Source organism: Buceros rhinoceros, unplaced genomic scaffold (genome assembly GCF_000710305.1).
Source record: "Buceros rhinoceros silvestris isolate BGI_N320 unplaced genomic scaffold, ASM71030v1 scaffold6294, whole genome shotgun sequence".
Classification (NCBI taxonomy): domain Eukaryota; kingdom Metazoa; phylum Chordata; class Aves; order Bucerotiformes; family Bucerotidae; genus Buceros; species Buceros rhinoceros.
The window spans coordinates 27,734-47,904 of record NW_010408706.1 but is presented as its reverse complement, the minus strand read 5'-3'; the positions used below and the strand labels follow the sequence as shown (position 1 = coordinate 47,904).

Below are 20,171 nucleotides of genomic sequence, written 5' to 3'. Positions count from 1 at the left end.
GATGCCGGAGCTGCCTGGAGGGACGGCAGCTGCCTTACGGTGTGTGCGGGGCAGAGAGTGGTCCCCTCGGGGCAGGGAGACAGTGACCCAAGGAGGGCCACGACGGTCGGGGGCAGGAGGGCTCTGCTCCCCGCAGCCCGGGCAGTGAGCTTCTCGGCTGCCCCAGGCTGGTGGGCATGGAAGAAGTCGTGTTTGCCCAGGGGTGGTTGTCTGCGGTTGGAAGGGGCAGGGTTTGCACTGGGGTGGGGAGAGGAGGGTCAGTGTTCCCCATGATAGAACAGAAGGTGCCCCAGGTGGCTGGGGACATGTTCCACCCCAGAAGAGCTCCTTGAGAGGCCAGTGCCTGCCATGAGGCGCAGGAGCTTCCTCAGGCTTGGTGTTGAGGTAGTGTTCGCTCTGAGAAGGAGCAGGTCTGGATTTGCTCGGTGTTTCTGAACCACGTCTCTGCCTTCAGCAGCAGCATGAGGACCTGTCTGCGAAGAAGCTGCGGCTGACCAAGCCTAGCAAGTCAGCAGCACTCCATGTGGACCTTTGCAAAGCCACCTCGCCCGCAGACGCCTTGCAGTACCTGCTCCAGTTTGCCAGGAAGCCCGTGGAAGTGGAGAGCGTGGAAGGGGTTGTCAGAATCCTGCTGGAGCATTACTACAAGGTGCTGAACCTGGGAGTCCAGTGTGCTTCCAGACTCCTCCATCTGGTCTTGTTGCATGTGGCATAGAGAGTCGCAGTCTCCTTGGTCCCTTTGCTGGTGGTTTCAGGACCATGTGACAGGGATGTCACTGTGTTGTCCCTGGATCTTTAGTCCTGAATTATCTTAACAAGGGACAAAAGACATGACAAGAAGTTTTCCAGGGAACTCAGCTGTCCAAAGTTGGCTCAACTTCTTCTAAATCCTGACTAATGTTTCCTTACCTTGCTCTTCATTTCATCTAGCAATGCAGAAACTCTTTAGCTAGTGCTCATGCTGCAAACAAAACACTTTTAAATTGACTTTTAACACTTTCAAAGTTTCCAAAAAACTTTATAACAAAAAAACCTGAACAGCAGAATAAGAAATCGGTATCAGAAGTTAGAGACGCTTCACAGCGTCCAGCTATTGATCCTTCACTTGATAAAACAAAACTTTTTTGCACCTGACAGAGCTGTGCTGTAGGCTGAAAGGTTTCTCAGAGGTGACCTTGTGCCATTCTGCCTTTTTGCAATCAAGTCAATTTTCCTTTGAACTCGCACTAAAACTCCAAGCTGTGTTTTATCTATTTTTGTACTTGGATGAGTGTGTTGAGGCTGTTTTACAATTTTTTCAATGGGAACTTATTTTTCTCATTGGACTGGTCCCCACTTAGAAGAGTTTACAGCTCAAGGGACCAAACTAGTTTGCTCTTCTGTGAGGAAAACTGTGGTTTCTGATTGAATAATACAGGTTGTGTCTGAAGTTTTTGTGGCTTATATTAGAAGAGAGACTGACAGCTACAGGTGAGGACACATTTCCAGTGCACAGCCTGTTACAGAAACCAACTTTCTAAAAGCATTGCAGTCCTGATGTTATATTTTAACTCAAAATTTTCTGAAGAACTGGCTTAGTATCTCTGGGAAACTCACACTTGAACTGATCTTTCAGAAACTGATCCCTGCAAGCTGTAATGAGGGCGGAGCCTGCAGAGGATTTAGTGCCACTGTTCCATCTAAGGTGGTGCTGCAGCCTCCAGTTCCTTCATTCCTTTCTTTTGTCATAGGACAGTCCCCAAACAGCCCCGATGGCATCCGAAATGGATCAGGAAGATAATCTGGCTTTTTGTTTTCTCTCCATCCTTTTTCCTCATGACCCCATGTGCAGAGGCATGTAGCAATGTGGAGGGGAAAGCCGGGGAGAGGGTACTATAAGCTGGTGTTGCTGTCAGCAATGCTGTGTCCTCAAACGCTGTCCTGAGGCAATCCTGAAAGTCCCTTCCCGATTCCTGAGGGTGGTCAGGATGAGGGGTTAGAGGCAGCTTCACTTACTGCTGTTTTGGTCATGGAGATGGTGACCAGAGCTGTAAACTAAAGGCATAACTCTCTAATTCCCTTCTCCTGAACCGTTAGGAGGAGAGAGAAAAGGCCTCCCAAAAATGATGATGTTTTTCATCGGGGTTTCAAAAATGCCTTTTGGAAATCACTGTTTTCATCTGTACTTGCAGAGAGTGGTGTCCTTTTTTCAAAGAATGTGAGTAATGGTGAGTTCCATTGAGTTCCATACCGTGAAAGAACGCCAAATCACTGAACCAGAGAATTGTTTTTGTTGGGAAAGACCTTTTAAGACCATCAAGTTCAACCATTCCCCCAGCGCTGCCAGGTCACGACTAACCCCTGTCCCTCAGCACCACCTTGGCATATCCGTTAAACCCCTCCAGGGATGGGGACTCCACCAGTGCCCTGGGCAGCCTGGACCAGGCCTTCCCAGTGGGGAAGAAATTGTTCCTCAGGTTGAACCTAAACCTCCCCTGGGGCAACTTGAGGCTTTTCCCCTAGTCCTGTCGCTTGTTCCTGGGGAGGAGACCAACCCCCACCTCACTCCAACCTCCTATCAGGGAGTTGTTGAGAGCCAGAAGGTCTCTCCGGAGCCTCCTTTGCTCCAGGCTCAACCCCCCCAGGTCCCTCAGCTGCTCCTCAGCGCACTTGTGCTCCAGATCCTGCTCCAGCTTCGTTGCCCTTCTCTGGACACGCAGCGCATCATGCTGTGGAAATGCTTTGTCCTACCACTGCTTTAAGTAGCCCAGCGACAGTAACTGTTGCTCAAGGGCATAATTTTGAAATCTCAAAAGAGAAAATGCTTCTCAGCTCCACTGAGAAAGAGATTACTCCCATGGGCATTATGTTTGTCACTTAGGAGTGTGTGTGACACTGATGTCTCTCCTAAGCATTGTTGAAAGGTGTGCAAGTTGTAACGGTAGTGTTCCTGCACCTGTCTCAAAGTGTAATGTTTGTAACTGTAACATTTCTGCACCTCTGTGGTCAGCACAGTTGCTTGGTAAGATCTAAGTATGAAATCCAGACTTCTTTTGGCTTTCTACCCTGTATTGGACGTCCCTGGCAATACCATGAAAGAGCTTCCGAAGGTCGAGAGACCATCAGTCTCAGTTCATCTCCTAAACCTCCCATTTGGTTGTTAGAAACTTGCAAAGAAATGAACGGTATCAACACTGAATTTCACAGCATCTTGAAAACCTGAATTATTTCAACTTTACGTTTTCAAACAGTACGGAGGTGACTTTGAGGAATTATGAGGAAAAGAAGCATGTTGAAAGTGCTGGGGGCTGCCACGTAAACATTGTGGTTAATTTTCTGCAGGCTGAGCTGAGCTGTGCTGTGCTGTGCTGCGTGGAGGAGGAAGGAGCCTGACAGTCATATTTCGACCCTTGTGCTGAATTCTCTGTGGGTCCTGCCTGTGAGTGGTGCTCTGTGCTCTTCAAACTGGAAAACAAATGAGGGTGTCTGTCGTTTCCTTCCAGGAGAACGATGCCTCCGTAAGGCTGAAGATTGCTTCCCTGCTGGGCTTGTTGTCGAAGACGGCAGGATTCTCCCCAGACTGCATCGTGGATGATGCCATTAACACGCTTCAGAATGAGAGTAAGCATCGCTTGTTGGGTAGTGCCTGAGGTCAAGGCAGAGTCTTGCTGCCGTTAAAGCATTTAGGACGGTGGCTTTTGTGAGCAGTGACAGACAATACCATGATCTGAGGAGAAAAAAAATGTTCTTCAGACCTGCTGGCTGTAGACCTTTGGTTTAAGGAGTGCAAAGTTTGCTTTTCCATCTCCGTGAGAGAGCTGTTGCTTCTCAAGTGCTCTGATTGGAGGAGAGCCTTGCTTAATGTGGAGCCTTCTTTGGAGTATTTCTCTTATCATGCTCTGCGACAGGTCACAAGAGCTATTGCAAGAGGCATTAGTTTACTCGCATTGGATTTGTCCAATTTTCCAACAGGAAAGTCCAGGTTGTCCTGTTTCTGGCTTCATTAAAGTCCGTTTTTAATTTTATTTTAATGTCAGTTATAGGATGGTTTGGGTTGGAAGGGACCTTCAGAGCTCATCCAATCCAAATCGCTGCAGGGAGCGGGGATATCTGCAACTAGAGCAGGTTGCTCAGAGACCCAGGGTCCACTGTGATCTGACATGGTGCCAGGGATGGGGCTTCTACCACATGAGTGAGCAGTACTGGGCGGTCAAGGGAGGAGGTTATTCCCCTTTACTCAGCACTGCTTGGACCACCTCTGGAATACTGCATCCAGTTTGGGCTCTCCAGTGGCGGGAAAGTGCTGTTGAGGTTGAGTGAGGTGGTCAGGGGCTGGAGTACCTGATGTGCAAGGAGACGGTGAAGAAGGTGGGCTTGAAAGGAGCAGGTTTCAGGAGGACTTTTCAACTTGGATGAGTCTGTGATTCTGTGGCTGGTGAGAAGCTCTGTACAGAGGTGCATGCCTTTCCCTGCTTTGTTTTTCAGAGTCTCACCAAGTCCTTGCTCAGCTGTTGGACACCCTGTTGGTGATCGGCACAAAGCTCACCGAGAACCCGTCTGTCAGGATGAGACTGGTAGAGGTAGCCTGCAAGGTAAGGCGGCCTCCCTGGGGCAGGAAGCTTTTATCACTGCCTCAGGGACAAACCAGGCAGTCAGTGTTTGGATTAAAATAATTTTCCTTAACAAACTGTTCCAATATTAACATTTTTACCTGCCATGGATCTTGGTGTGATCACTTGTTTCAAAGGGGTGCAATAAGAATCCAGTTACATCTGTTGTTCTTTTCCATTCCACAGCATCTGACAGATTCTTCCCATGGTGTAAGAAATAAATGTCTTCAGTTAATTGGCTGTCTCGGACCAGTGGAAAAAGGTGCTGCAAAAGAAGCTGAAAGCCAGGCTGCCAGAGATGTCCAGAAGATAATAGGAGATCATTTCAATGACCAGGACCCTCGTGTCAGGACTGCAGCTATAAAAGCCATGGTAACTGTTGCTGGTAGAATGGAATAAAATGTTTGGGGTTATGTAAGGGAGCTGGTAGGGGTCTGAAAACTAATCCAGAGAAGTTTGGGTTAGGGATTATTTAATTAACTTAGAAAAAGTCCATTTAACGTATCAAAATTACCTGGAAAAATAAGCTGGTTCTTGAAATACTAGAGTATTGCAAGATCTCAAAGGGCATCCTGGTGGTCCATAATGTTTTCTGTTTCAGCTATAGCTGAAGGAGCTTTTTGATTGGTTTGTTTTTTGAGTGTATGTGGACTCTTTCTTGCAGTATACAGGTATACAGAAGTTTATTTCTTACCCCTAAAGTTTATAACAATATCTCACCCACCATGATGGTCAATCAGGGTATTTTAGTTCATGACACTCAACTCCAAAGAAAGAAGCAGGAGGCTTTTGAGATCAGATTGTGCTTGAATCTGTCTGGGATCTCCCTCTGCTGGAGGTTGAGCTCACCCTTCATTTTCCTTCCAGCCTGATTTTTGTTTTGTTTTTAATTAGAGCCATTTGAGTGACTTTTATGATGGCATTGAGCCAAATCCATGTGAGATTTATCCTCTTGAATTTGTAATTACAGCATGCAGACAACTGTCTGTCTGTCGTTTGAAGCACAGAAACATCCCGGATGAATTCAGGGTCACTGACCCCTTCTGGGGGTGTTGATCATAGTTTTCTTGCTGCTGTGCTCGTGGTTTTGTCTTTAGTTTTGTGATGGGCTTGTTGCACCTTGAACAAGCCGATGTAGAAAAGCAGCTGTTTCTTGGTGGCTGTGTTCAACCCTTTGTTCATAAGTCAGACTGATGGCACTTGATTCCAGGTAGAAGCAAGGTTTAGTAGGACAGCTTTTGCCATTCCTCTGGTTCAGCAATTGGAAGATTTACAGGGCCTGAAGATCCACTGGCGATGCTGCTTTTGGGTCCATGTTTCAGGAATGGCAGTAAACTAATTCTTGAGAAGATTCCTATCTCCATTTGAACTGTGGTTGAATATGGCTAATACTGAACCTCTGGCTGAAGGCTGGGAGAAGGGACAGTCAGTGTTATTTATATAAATTGCGTTTCCCTGATCAATCAATGTACTGAAGTTTAAAAAAATGACATCGCAGTCAAGATTCTTGTGGTCAAGTCAAATACTTATGACCAAGATAATGAAATATTTTAGTTATAACAGCAATCAAGAAATGCAAGCAATGACATTTACTCAAAACAGAAAGAACAGTGGTGAAAACTTTGTGTCACTTAAACCTATAGTTACACTTTCTTGGTTGTTTTCTTTTTTTTTCCGTAGCTGCAGCTTCATGAAAGAGGATTAAAACTGCAGCAGGCTATTTACAGCGAGGTAAAGCCTTGTCTTAATTTGTATTCATTTTGTATTTGTTTGCACGTCTTGCTTTTTAGATTCTGTGACAATGTGTCTGGAGAGGAGGAGGGCACTGAACAGAGGTGGAGTATTTTGCCCTTGGGTTGCTGTATTCCTTATTGCAGTGGAAACAGAATCTATTTTGCTTCTGTTGTGCTTAAAAGCACTAAAGCATATGCTTTGATATAGATTGTTTATTGGGGGAGATAATAGGGCGAGGGCTGATGCCCTATTATGAACTGCAAGAGGGAGATTTAAAGAGAAGGAAGAAAGTTTTTGTGCCGAGGGTGGTGAGACACTGGCCCAGGTTGTCCCAAGAGGTGGGAGAAGCCCCATCCCTGGAACCATTGCATGTCGGCTTGGCCCCTGGGGCTCTGAGCAACCGAGTTGAAGATGTTGAGCAACCTCTAGTTGAGCAAACTCTAGCTGAAGATGTCCCTGCTCCCTGCAGGGTGGTTGGACTGGATGGCCTTTGAAGGTCTCTTCCAACCCAAAGCGTTCTGAGATTCTGTGGTAATCATGGGAAGGGCAAGGCATTATGTACCTACTGCTGTCATCTGGCAATCTCAAAGTCTTAAATACAGAGAGTACACGTGAAGCCGGTATTCGTGGTGGCAGTGAGGTCACATGGCTGAAGCCCGTATCAAATCAGTTCTATTACAGATTCCCATTACAGATTCCCATTGCACACTTCCCCCAGAGTACAGGCAGTTCTGGAGTGGTACAGCATGTGCCTGACTGACTTTAGTAGGACTAGTCAACCTGGTCAAACTCGGAAAAACTGGGGAGTAGAAGTGAAAACTTAGTTCATCCTGATTTTTAATCTGTCCTAACTGATTCATGGTAAAGATCCTAAATCCGCTGCGGGAAGTGAATGCCAACTTGGGTGGAGATGTTTCAGATATGTTGGACTGTGAATCTGCTTTCAGGCCTGCAAGCTGCTGGCAGACGATTACGAGCAAGTGCGCAGTGCTGCAGTACAGCTCATCTGGGTCCTCAGCCAGCTTTACCCTGAAAGGTGAGTGTTGTCTGCAGAGTGACTCAGTGTATTGGCCGAGTAACCATCCTCATGCCATCCAGCGTGGCACGGGATCAGCAAACTGATTGGTGTTTCTTTACTTTAGTATCGTCCCCATCCCTTCTTCTAATGAAGAAATTCGCTTAGTCGATGATGCGTTTGGAAAAATCTGCCATATGGTTAGCGATGGCTCCTGGGTAGTTAGAGTCCAAGCTGCAAAGTTATTGGTAAGTGTCTGAAAATTATTTGTCGGATGTTACTTTACTTTTCATGTATGTTTGAAGAGAAATGGGAGGATGTTTAAGAACCATAGAGGGAGTTATCTATGATAAGAATATTCAAGAACCGTAGAGAGAAAATTCTGAGAAGAAAGAAATGAGAGAGGTTGAGGAAACCCACAAGTTGCTCAGCTGAACTCTGCAGTGATTCTTTCCTTGAGAGGAGAGAGTTGGGTATCCAAGAAAAAACAAGTCATAATTCCCTCCCTCTGCTTCTCCAGCACGGGACACTTAAACCAGCTGAGCTCAAGAAACACCATGTTAACCTCAGTGGGAAAATAAGATGTTCTGGCCACCTGAAGTAAACTTCTGACATATTATTAGAATGAGCAGATAAGGTTGGACACCGTGTTGGAATAAGTCAGGAAACTATCTGGTGTAACTTAGAATATTCCTGTTTCTTCCTTTTGATATTTTTTCTTTTTTTTTTCTTTAGGGTTCTATGCAACAAGTCAGCTCCCATTTCTTAGAGCAGACCCTTGACAAGAAGCTCATGTCCGATCTGAGGGTATGTCAATGATTGGGGTTGTTTTTACTCTCTGTAGCATATTAAAATGGCACAACAGGTACATTAATGTCGAGCGTGTTTGTTTACTGTGTCCTTGCCTCAGGGCTGCTGAGAGTTAATTGGTGATGACAGGTTTTCTTTTGAAGTCAATGAAGCAATTGCTGGTTTTAGATTTCATTAGCCAAGCATGTCATAAGCAGCTCTAGGGTATTCGGGTTTCGAAGGGGAGAGGTAAATGGTTGTGTTCTGACAGTCAAGAGACATGACTAGCTGAAGGCTGGGACTCCTGAGCCCTGCGAGCAAAACTTGTCAGTAAAATTCCTTCCGGAGGTGACTTGCTCGAGCTGTTACGTTCAGCTTTTCTGCCTACAAAAGAATGGTGAAGCTGGAGCTGCTGGTCTTTGTGGGCTGCTTTGTGAAGCTGTTAAAGAGCTGCACAGCTTTCTGAACAGTGTGGGGGGAAGGAGATGGGTTAGCGAGCGATTTTACGCATTGCTGAGCACTCTGCAGTATTGATAGTCATTAAAGTATTTAATTGCAGTTTAACGATTTGAACTGCAAAGTGAGAGCATCTGGTTTTGCAGATCAGTTATTGGATGCTTAACTAGACGGGCCTTTGCTGTGACCCAGCTTGGCTGTTACTGTGATGGATGTCTAAGAATATGGTAATTAAAATCTATTAGCTGTTATCCTTTCCCAGCATCAGAAGTACGAGTCACTGACAAATAGAAACATTCATAGAAGAGAAGGTTCTTGTTGCCTTTCTTAGTGTTTGCATGCACCTGTCAGTGTCTAAGCCTCCAGCTACATCTATTTTCAAATCCATTAAAGCAATTTTATATTTTGTTTGGTCATCTTTGAAGTTTGCTGTGGCTGTAACTGAAAATCTTGTTTGAACAGAGGAAGCGCACTGCGCATGAGCGAGCCAAGGAGCTCTACAGCTCTGGGGAGTTCTCAAGCGGCAGAAAGTGGGGAGATGATGCTCCTAAAGAAGAGATCGATACAGGAGCTGTCAACTTGATTGAATCGGGAGCTTGTGGGGCTTTTGTTCACGGCCTGGAAGATGAGATGTATGGTAAGTGTTACCTTGTGGAATGACTAAAGGAGGAGATGCGTGCTGGCTAATAAGCTTTGGGGGCTTTTGGGGTCAAAATAGATCACAGCTATTTTGATTTGGGTTTCTTTAGTGATTCATGTATTTCAGGGTGGTGGGGTTTTATTCCATTTTGATCTCTGATGTGGCAACTGTTTCAAAGATCATACAAGCATTTAGGTTGGAAAAGACCTTTAAGATCATTAAGTCCAGCCATAAACATAACTCTGCCAAGCCACCACTAACCCCTGTCCCTCAGCATCACATCAGCAGTCTGTTAAACCCCTCCAGGGATGGGCACTCCACCATTGCCCTGGGCAGCCTGGGCCAGGCCTGAACAGCACCAGCAGGCAAGAAATGGTTCCTCAGGGCCAACCTCAACCTCCCCTGGGGCAACTTGAGGCTGTTTCCTCTTGTCCTGTCACCTGTTACTTGGGAGCAGAGACCAATCCCCGCCTCACTCCAACCTCGTGTCAGGGAGTTGTGGAGAGCCAGAAGGTCTCCCCTGAGCCTTCTTTTCTCCAGGCTCAACCCCCCAGGTCCCTCAGCTGCTCCTCAGTGCACTTGTACTCCAGACCCTGCTCCAGCTTCGCTGCCCTTCTCTGGACACGCTCCAGCCCCTCAATGTGCTTTTTGGAGTGAGGGGCCCAAAACTGAACCCAGGATTTGAGGTGTGACCTCACCATTGCTCAGTACAGTGTTGCACAGAATTTTGGATAGAAATGTTCCACTGAGTAGCCAAAAAAAAAAAAGTTTCCTATAAACAGTGAAGTTTTAGTAAAATGCCTGGTAAGAAGTAGTTGCTTATGTTATATGGAAACCCACTGGGATTACTTTTGTTATTTTATTGACTTAAGTTCAGCAGTTGCATGTGGTTCCAAATTGGCAACATTAGTTGCTGTTTGAAACTGGTGTTTGCTCTGCAGGAAGGAAAATCAAAATTTGTAGAACTTGTTTCAAGCATGGCACTACAGGGTTCCTGTATCCACAGGGTCCAGTAATCAGTCGTTTGGTAAACACAGCAGCTTCCACCCTAACAAAGGGTAGAACTGGTGGAGACAAACCCACGCGTATTTCAACACTTTTCAGAATCCACCAGCTCCAACAAACAAGTTTCCTGCTTCTAATTTCCAACCCAGCTTCATCCATGGCCAATTTATACCCATTTGTTCTTAGCCAGTGGTAGGTTTCAGATTAAATAGTTGTTGCTTTTCTCAGGGACTGGCTTCCCTTACAAATTTAATTTTGTAACGGGCTCCTTTTAGCCTCTGCTGCTCTAAAGCTTTCCTCTTGGCCAGCTAGAATGGGTGTTCTGGAAAACTGCTGACTAGGTCTGTTTGCTTTCAGGTACTCTGCTTACCTCTAGTGATGTTGGTAATTCTTTAATGGAAATGCCCGTGTTCTGAGGTCCCATTTACTGGTTCCATGGAGCTATAGCATCGGTCTTGTGTGGTCTCGCTATGATGGATGTGGAGGCCCTAGTCTCTTTCCAGCAGATTATATCTGATCTGTTCTTTTAAGGAGGATGAATTATGAGTGTCGAACTGCAACAGATGTCCTTGAGCTCCTAAATTTGGCTGTAGCATTGACCATGCTGATGACCTCAAGGAGAGTCTGTGTGCTACCCTTCCCAGCCCAGCTTTCCTGAGGGTGAAGTGATTTATATGTCTCAAGGCTGTTGCGAATGGCTGGTATTTGCATAGAAACACGAAAGTGCCGAGCTTATTCCTGAGTTTGCTTTAATGTTACTGGAAGGACAAGGCTAAATTAGAGGGTACAAAACCACCGTAACAAAACTATTGCTGTAGATTGTGTTGTAAAAGCTGGGTTATTGTGCCATGACTCCTGCAAATAAAAGCCTGATTTCCTCTCCCTGAAGCTTGAAAATGGAACATTCATGTTTTTTCCTGAGTAACAGGAAAAAAACTTCCACTGGCTCGGTCCCCTGACCTGAGAAACACGTTGCCAGTTTCTAGTGCCGTAGGTGTGGTGGCAGCATGGTGCTATTGGAGAATGTCGGTAAAATGGACAGCTGTGGAAGCACACATGGCTTTGCTCCCTCTCTGTGCAGCGTGTTTAGATACTGCTGAGCATTCTTCTCCTTACTTGCAGCACTGCTTCATTTCTTGATTTCCATGTTGTAACTTAAATTTGAATTATTGCATCAGCTTCTGAGAGCACTACTGGCAAAATGGTTTTCTCCTCTAATACCTTAATGACTGCAGAGACTTGTAGCTGTGACAGAAGCTTCGTACCAGCTGAACAGGGGTCTTGCTGCGTTTGCATTTTTCTCCTTAATCAGAATCATCAGGAATCAAATGTGTTCTTTAACAACAATAGGCCTGAAAGCTACACATGAGTTTAAGTAAATGTTTTCAAGATGAGCTAGTTTGAATGAAAAATAAAAGTATGTTTAAAACAATAATGTTTGCAAGACATCAGATTAATTCTTGTTTTTATGATCCCAGCACATAAGTGTTATGGAAGGGAGTGAGGATGGCTGCAGGGAAAAGAATCTCATCTCCACTTAGGCTTGTTATATTTGACTATTCTTCAAATTCCTGTGATGTTTCGCAGATTAAATACACTCTGGACACTTTCTGATGCTTTTTTGCTGAAATTTGGAGTCATTTTAATAATGAGGTGGTAGCTTTTTAGTTTCTTTTGAGGAATCCAGTTGTAAAGCAGAGGAATTTCATTCTATTTGCTGCTGAAGTGGTGATACTACAGGGCTTTTCAGCAATTCGTGAAGTGCTCCATAGCAAGTTGAAAATGCAGCAAATACTCCAAGCAATTAAAATGTCAGGAAGAATAAAACAAGCAGAGTTTAATTATCTAAATTAGTTTGTTTAAGATACCAGGGTTATATGCTTGCAAAATGTGCTATGAAATATGTAATACTTAGTGCTGAGTAGGAGACCTATTTTCCACCTGCAAGTCTCCCTTGCAGATGCTGATGACAGCAGCATGTGCTGTCTTGCAGACAGAGTCACAAAATCATTTTTGAGACCTTTAAGATCATTGAGTCTAACTGTTCACCCTGCACTGCCAGGTCAGCACTAACCCCTGACCCTCAGCACCACTTGACACGGCTGGGAAACCCCTCCAGGGATGGGGACTCCACCCCAGGGCAGTCTGTTCCAGTGCTTGACATGACAACCCTCTCTGTAAAGAAATTTTTTCCTGATGTCTACCTAAACCTCCCTGGCACAACTTGAGGCCATTTTCTCCTGTCCTGTCACTTGTTCCCCGGGAGCAGAGACCAGCCCCCCCACCCTGCTCTAACCTTCTGCCAGGGAGTTGTCGAAGGTCTCCCCTGAGTCTCCTTTTCTGCAGGCTCAACTCCCCCAGGTCCCTCAGCTGCTTCTCAGCGTACTCGTGCTTCAGACACTGCACCAGCTTCATTGCCCTTCTCTGGATGCGCTCCAGCCCCCCAATGTCCTTCTGGGAGTGAGGGGCCCAAAACTGGACACAGTATTTGAGGTGTGGCCTTCAAGACAAGGCTTTTGATTTGAAGACTTGCCTGTGAAAAGCTCCCCACTGGCACGAATCTTTGCTTCACCTCCATCATCTGCAGTGTTTCCTTGGCATCTCCTGACCTTAGGCCAGTCCTTGAATAATAGAAGGACTGGCTGTTGGGTGGTTTGTCTTTTTAAAGAGCACTAAGAATTCCTTTCCTCCCTCTCTTTTAATAGAGGTTCGGATCGCTGCAGTTGAAGCCCTCTGTATGTTGGCTCAGTCCTCACCTTCTTTTGCGGAGAAATGCCTGGATTTTTTGGTTGACATGTTTAATGACGAAATTGAGGAGGTGAGATTGCAGTCAATACACACGATGAGAAAGATTTCCAACAACATCACACTGCGGGAAGACCAGCTGGATACTGTGTTAGCTGTCTTGGAGGTAAGACATTCCTAAGGGGGAAAAACTTGTGTTCCTGCTTTCTTTGAGGAGTTACGTAATGCTGATGAGCCTTTCTTTGAGCTGAAGCTGTCCACCTTTTTTTGGTTGTTTTTTTCCTCTTCTTTGAACACACCCAAAGGTACCTAAAGACCAGGAGCTTGTAATCTCCATAACAACAGAATACTTCTGAAATACAATCATAGAATCACAGAAGGGTTTGTGTTCAAAGGGACCTTCAAAAGTCGTCTAGTCCAACTCCACTCCTGCAGGGAGCAGGGACATCTGCAACTAGAGCAGCTTGCTCAGAGCCCCAAGGGACAACCTGACCTGACATGGGGCCAGCCATGGGGCTTCTACCACCTCTTTGGGCAACCTCAGTGTAAAACATCTCTCCCTTCTCTCTGGTCTCAATCTGCCTCTTCCAGTTGAACCCATCACCCCTTGTCCTGTCCCAACAGCCCCTGATCCAAAGCCCCTCCCCAGCTTTCTCAGAGGCCCCTGGCAGCACTCACAGGCCGCACTAAGGTCTCCCCGCAGCCTTCTCTGCTCCAGCCTCAACACCCCCAACTCTCTCCCCTGGCTTCCCAGCAGAGGGCTTCCAGCCCTTGGATCATTTTTGTGGCTTCCTCTAGCCCCTCTCCCACAGGTCATCCAACTCTTCACTGACTCCTCTTGAATACAACATCATTTTCTTTCGGATTCCTTTGTTCAGCTGCTTTGGCCTCACCTTTGCTCACCAAGCACGGCCAGGATGTGGGCCTGGAATCTCTCTTCTGACTGTTCACTGGCTTTGCTGGTGTTCTCTGCAGTACAGATCTGGTCTTTCCCAACCAGCATCCTCCCACTTAGTGCTCAGCCAGGATCTGTGGTACAGCATGAATCAGCTGCTGTTCCTGGTTGATGGCTTTGATCTGGGGAGGGGAAGAGATTTCACCTGTGTGAACAGGCAGTGGTGTCCCAAACTGCTTCTCCTCAGACCTGATTTATTTGCTGAGCTGTGGCCACTGAGGTGTGGGGTTTTTTGATTCTGCTCTATGTGGTGAGTGAGTTTCTGCTTCTTTTGGGTGGTCTCCCAGCCTTGGGTGATGCTGCAGATCTGCTATTTCTGTCTTCTCACCTCTGTTTGCTTGACCCAGGGCAACAGTGGCTTCTTTCAGGTGTGCCCCAGGAAGAAGCAAACTAATCTTTTATCTGTCTGTAACAAATGCTCTGGAATATGATCTGAATTTTCAAGCGTAGTCATGAGTTTTAGGTCCCTCACATTTTTATGGGGTTGATTTACATTTGTTCAAACTGGGACCTGTGCATCAAGGTATAAAGCCACCCTAGTTAGACTGGGGTTCAGTCTTACACTTCTGTGCTGACTTATCACGTGTGATTTATGGTTGTTACGGTGCTATGGTTTATATTATTGTGGTTATTATCAGGGGTTAAGATAGCTGAAGTGGGAGAATTATTACTGTGTTAGAGGGTTCGATTCTGAATAGCGCTTGCTTTCTGTAAAATCCGTCTTCCAGTAACAAAGGATATGGAGAAATAGCATTAACTTGAGTGCCTATGTTTGTTCTGACAGTGTAAACGTGGAACAGTTGGGGCTGGGATAACTTCTGTTTTCACTCCACCACTTTGACTTTATCTGAATAACTCCACAAGCTACTCCTTGCTGTTCTGACCAGGCTTGGGGTTCTGCTTTCCCAGTTGTCCTTGATCTTGGTTTCTGCTGAGTTGTGCTCCGCTCTGCCCCTTTGTAGTATTCTGCCTCGCTTGTCTGCCCTTACAGAGGTCTGTGCAACTCACCTGGAGTATTTATGTCTGTGGTCATTTCATCCCGGTCCTTAGAGCACATCTTCTCCTCTGGTCGTAGACTGCCTTCCACCACCAAAATAAGGAGCGGCTGAGCAGCCCCACTGTGTTTTCCTCCTTTGATCATTTGTGTGTGGTTTAAGAGTCATCACCAGAGGACTGCTCTTTCTTCTTTTGTGTAAGACGGTGATGAATGAGCTGTTGATACTTAGCAAATTATAATTAAAATTTAAAAAAATTCACCATTGAATTGCATCCAGTTCTTGAATCCTGTCAAGTTTTCACGCTTTACCCAGCAGTGCTGCACAAATGCCGACAGCAAGAAAGTGTAACACATTGGTTTCAAATGGCAAGGTGGGTTTTGGCAGAAGGAACGTAGTTAATTCAGCTGGAGTTCAGCCACGGCGCTTCTAAAAATACTGCTTGGAGCTTGCATAAGCTCCCCTGTGCAGCGTCACCCTGGCCTAAAAAATGAAATGGCTGCAGTGTGACTGGAGAAGCGGTGCAGTAGGGATCCGGTATGATCACAACAAAGCCAAACTTGTAAATGTGTTTTATTGTCCATCTATAACCCATTAGGTCAAGTTCTTTTATCCTGTAGATGGTCACTAATCTAGTCCTGCCACTGACGTGTCCACAATGCTTACATGAACCCTCTGAAGACTGCTGGCTGGGTTAAAGGCTTGTGGAATTCAGCTGTTGAGTGATAAAAGGCTTCTCCGAAGACAATAAAACAATCTTTGGTGATGGTTTTGCTGAGTTACCCAGCACTTTCCTTTTCTGTTCCTGCCAAACCAAACAGTGCTTCTTGCTCTGCCTTAGAAGGTGTTCCAGTCAATGAAGCATATGGGTGGAAGGAGACCAGCAGGAGACCCTGCAGCCACTGCCTGGTCTGTCGCTTCATCTGCGCTGAGCTGTGATAACTAGAAACGTGCCTGTTTTTCAGATGCCTCAAGGACTAATTCAGCCAAGGAACAGGAACGGTATATTCAGGCACATCTTCTCTCTTGGCCCTCAAATGTATCTGGGTTGTTTCTTTCAGGATTCTTCAAGGGACATTCGGGAAGCGCTTCATGAGCTGTTGTGCTGCACCAATGTCTCGACTAAAGAAGGCATCCACCTTGCACTGGTGGAGCTGCTGAAGAACCTGACCAAGTATCCCACAGACAGAGAGTCCATATGGAAGTGAGTATGTTCAGTGTCCTTGTCTCTCTACTTCCTTTCCTGTTCTTTTTAGTAATTGAGGCATGAGGCCAACACTGAGCTCGCAAAGGAGGTGACAAGTATTGCGGATATATACAGTCCTGTTCCTCTGTGAATATTTGGAATAGTGGCTATACCAAGTGTTGTATACTCATGACTGATGTAGAAACTCTGTGCTGTTCTCGCTTGTCAAAATTCTGTTGAGTTACTGATGATCACTCCTGGAATCGCCCTCGATTACAAGAGCTCAGAGCATTCCAGAAAAGATGATTTCAACCTTCAGTTGAAACCTCATCTCTTTTGTGCAACTGATGTTTGTGCTTACTTGGCACTGCATTAGATAGTAACATTTAGTAGCAGTTGATTATAGGAGTTGTGACAAGTGGCATTGTATGTTGTTGGAGGGACCTTTTCTGTCTGAGCAAAAATAAGGAATGTGTATGTGGGGTTTTTTGGTTGCTTAATGGAAGCAACAAAGGATGTGATGCTCCAGCACACGTGGTTCGCAATGGAATTCTTGGGTGTTATTGGAAACACTTATTTTGGTCTGCTTTGTCTTCCACTGTACTCCTACATTGTTTTGGGAGTTTGGTGGATTTTGGGCTTTTATTATTTGGTTGGTTTTACCTCCTCACTCCTTTATTTCTGAAGGAAAAAATCCGCTTATTTTGAACAGTTAGTATGAAAGCTCTCCTTGGGTTGTGTAGCTCCAGGTGTTAAGTATTTCTTGGACAGGTTAAATACATGATTTCTATTGCCACTTGCTTTTTCAAGCTGTCCTCTCTCTTTTCTTGGATCCAATCAAATATTAATGCAGATACTCAGCCATGCAGAGGCAGTAGCTTGGACAGACGGATTTTGATGCCGACCAGCGCCTTGAAGTGCCGTTGTGACATAATGGAGTAACACTTTGAAGTGTGGTGGTTCGCAGGGTACATGTTTGCTAAGAAATATTTCAATCTGTGTATTTTCAGATGCTTGAAGTTCTTGGGCAGCAGACATCCCACTCTGGTGCTCCCGTTGGTCCCGGAGCTGCTGAGCACGCATCCATTCTTCGACACTCCAGAACCAGACATGGATGACCCAGCCTGTATCTTTTCCGTGAAGCCAGTTGATCATTTTGACTGCAATAGATTTTATTCATGTTTTTCTAATGCTCACATTTGTTAAACCATTTCAAACTGGAGCTATTTCTGAATCCCTTTGCTGCTTAGTTTTATTACTCAGAAAGTGATGGAGTAACTGTTACCTGGAACCATCTTCATAAACCCACGGAATAATTGACTTATTTAATGCCGTGATGAATTATCTGTTTATCAAGCAATTTGTCAAGGTTTAGGCTTTGCAGATGAGTCCTTTGATGTGAAAACGTTCGTCTAGTTTGCACTAATTTTGAAGATGCTTTAGGTTTTACATCAGAAGAGTGGTTTTACTTGTCTGTTTTCTTTTTAAGTGAAACTTCTGCTTTCCTCCCCGTTGTGCAGCGTATAGAACGGCACCATCTCTTAGTGACCGAATCATCATAACGCTACAAATTTATCATCGTCCTGAAATAATTCAAAACCAGAAATCCCCGTATCAATGTTAGCTCTTCTTGTGCTGTAGAATACAAACTTCCATTGTTCTACCATTATCCTTAACAACAGGAGATGCCTTGGAGATGCAAAATACCATTTTCCCATTGTTCATTCTCCTCGCTTCCCTTCTGTGCTGTTGCAGAGCGTAATGGTGTTTCTGGTGCATGCTGAGAGATGGTGGATTGGAACAACTCTCTTCCCCTGTGAATCTGCTCCTTATTTCTCTCACCAGTCATAGGCCATCAGCCAGAACTTCTCTACAGATCAAATCAATATGTTGTGAGAATTGAAAAGGGCTCAAATCAGGGGGAGAGAAAAATTAATCCTTCAATTTGAGTAAATTTGTCCTATGAGTTGAGAATTGAGGAGGGGAGAAAGCTGTTATTTCGCTCAATGCACCTTCCTGCCCTGAACTAAAGAATATTATGTGAGAGAATGTTCTGGAGGCAACTTGCCACGAAATTTTATGCAGATAAATGCTGAGAGATGGGCCCAGGAGCCAGAAACTACAAGGCAGACCTGAGTGGTATGTTTCCGGTGTAAATTCGTAATTAAAAACGCGGTTTTGTTTGATTCAAAGCACTTAGCAAATTTGAATCAGGTCAGTTGAACAGCTTCAGCTGTCCTCTGTATTTCTCTGGCTCTTGGACTGAGAAAATGGTTTTTCTGTTCCAGACTTATCTTCTCTCCAGAATTATCTCCCTGCGTTTGATTCTTTAGTTTATGTAAGAGGGTTGTTTTTCAGGGCATCACAGGAAAAGCAGCAATTTTCAAAAGCTCAGAGGTAAATATTTAATTTAAGGTAGTGTTTGGGTACCAAACTGGGAAGGACAGCATAAGCTTTGGGGAACAGTGAAACTCCACCTAACTAATGAGCATGTTCTGCATGTATGATCCCTGGCTTCTATCCTTTGTGCCTCCTCTGAGCCATGCACATTGGCAGTAACACCCTTCCTCCAGCGTGGCCCATCCTGTAATGTTTGTGCTTTGTGCTTGCTTTTCAGCTGCCTCTGTGGGTTTTGCTCAGCACTTTCCAACTCTAGAGAAACTTCCTACACCATCTCCAGCAAAGAAAGCCTTGTTGAGTTGTTCTAACTTGCCATCCCCAAGGAGCTCTTCTTGCTGTTGTTTATTTTCTTTAACAATCCCTTTCAATAGACATTGCTGTTCTGGTTCTGATTTTTAATGCTGCTAAGAGCTGCCCCACAATGCCTGCCCTGTTCTCGGATCACACGTTCAGACATTACGCCTATCTTCGGGACAGCCTCTCCCATCTGGTCCCTCCGTTAAGAGTAAGTGGAACCAGTTTGGTTTGTGCTTCGCTGCTCCGTTGTGATTATTGTGGTCTCCTCCATGTCTGTACTGGTGGAACGGTTTGATTCTAGAAGGTTTTTTTCTCCCAAGCACCAAGGAAATGAATATTGAAATGTACATTAAATAAGGAGAGCCAATTATTAAATTACCACAGTATGGATTTTGCGATAATTTGGGGAGAATAATAACATTATTGCTCTCAAGCGAGAACAGCACGTGGGGTGCTGGTAAGGAAAGATTACTGGGAGGGCAGGATTCTTGGGAGCTCTCTGTAGCTCTGCCTGCATGGAGAAGGGGAGAGTAGTCTTTGTAGATCTTTCATTGTTTGATTTGTGTCCTACCAAAATGGGTGAGGTGTGTTCCCTGCTGCTTTGAAGCGGGTTTTTCCTGCACGGAAGTACAAGTGGGGCTGAAGTTGTTCCTAAGTCTTACTACAGCTCATAAAATGAACTGCGGTTTGTGTGGTCTTGGACTTCCCTTGACTTCACAGCGTCGTTGTTAGTAGATGAGGAAAGACATTTCCCTCAAAGGGATGTTGCAGTTTCACCTGAAGCTCTCCATCTGTAAGAGGGTTATAAAATGGGAGTTGAAAGCTCTAGACTTGAAATCCTTGATATAAATTTTGAATTTGAGAAATCCAGCAGAGCTCTTACTTGGTGGTTGTTAAAAAACACGGCAGTGCTTTGGAGTGTTATTACTTGTCTTACTTTCCTCAATTTTTTTTTTGTCTGTTTGCATGTGTTTCTTCTTGCTTAGCTGCCAGGCAGAAAGCTGGTGTCCTCCCCCGTCTCTCCCAGTATTGCACCACATGAAGATCCTTCCCAGCAGTTCTTGCATCAGAGCCTGGAGAGGGTTTACAACCTTCAGCACCTCGACCCACAGGGCATACAGGAGCTGCTGGAGTTTACCATCCGGTAAGGCTGCATCTGACCTTGTGGGATTGCCAGTTTCTCTGAGGCAGGTGCATGGATGACAGCCTTGTGTGTCACTCTTAGTTCTCTGTTCCTCTGTGAGCCCCTCATTTGGATCATATAACTTTTTAATGTATGTGCACAGGAGGTTTTGTTTCATTTTTGTTGGAAGAGTGAGATTGTCCCCTTTGCTCTTCCGTTTTCCAGGTCCTGAGGCCTTTCAT

At 45.2% G+C, this 20,171-nt stretch overlaps 1 protein-coding gene across 1 annotated transcript in view; it reads left to right on the top strand.

Annotated features, from left to right (window-relative positions):
- Nucleotides 1-454: 454 nt before the first annotated feature.
- INTS4 (integrator complex subunit 4) overlaps nucleotides 455-20,171 on the top strand; it is a gene marked incomplete at its 5' end in the record, with an annotated part of 33,036 nt that continues 13,319 nt past the window's right edge. The window contains 14 exons of the mRNA XM_010134953.1: nucleotides 455-649; nucleotides 3,483-3,600; nucleotides 4,465-4,571; nucleotides 4,776-4,961; nucleotides 6,270-6,320; nucleotides 7,271-7,359; nucleotides 7,466-7,586; nucleotides 8,074-8,145; nucleotides 9,046-9,220; nucleotides 12,934-13,139; nucleotides 15,985-16,127; nucleotides 17,120-17,235; nucleotides 18,881-19,014; nucleotides 19,793-19,950. Coding sequence (XP_010133255.1) covers nucleotides 455-649; nucleotides 3,483-3,600; nucleotides 4,465-4,571; nucleotides 4,776-4,961; nucleotides 6,270-6,320; nucleotides 7,271-7,359; nucleotides 7,466-7,586; nucleotides 8,074-8,145; nucleotides 9,046-9,220; nucleotides 12,934-13,139; nucleotides 15,985-16,127; nucleotides 17,120-17,235; nucleotides 18,881-19,014; nucleotides 19,793-19,950 — 1,871 coding nt within the window. The remainder of the gene's footprint in view (nucleotides 650-3,482; nucleotides 3,601-4,464; nucleotides 4,572-4,775; nucleotides 4,962-6,269; nucleotides 6,321-7,270; nucleotides 7,360-7,465; nucleotides 7,587-8,073; nucleotides 8,146-9,045; nucleotides 9,221-12,933; nucleotides 13,140-15,984; nucleotides 16,128-17,119; nucleotides 17,236-18,880; nucleotides 19,015-19,792; nucleotides 19,951-20,171) is intronic.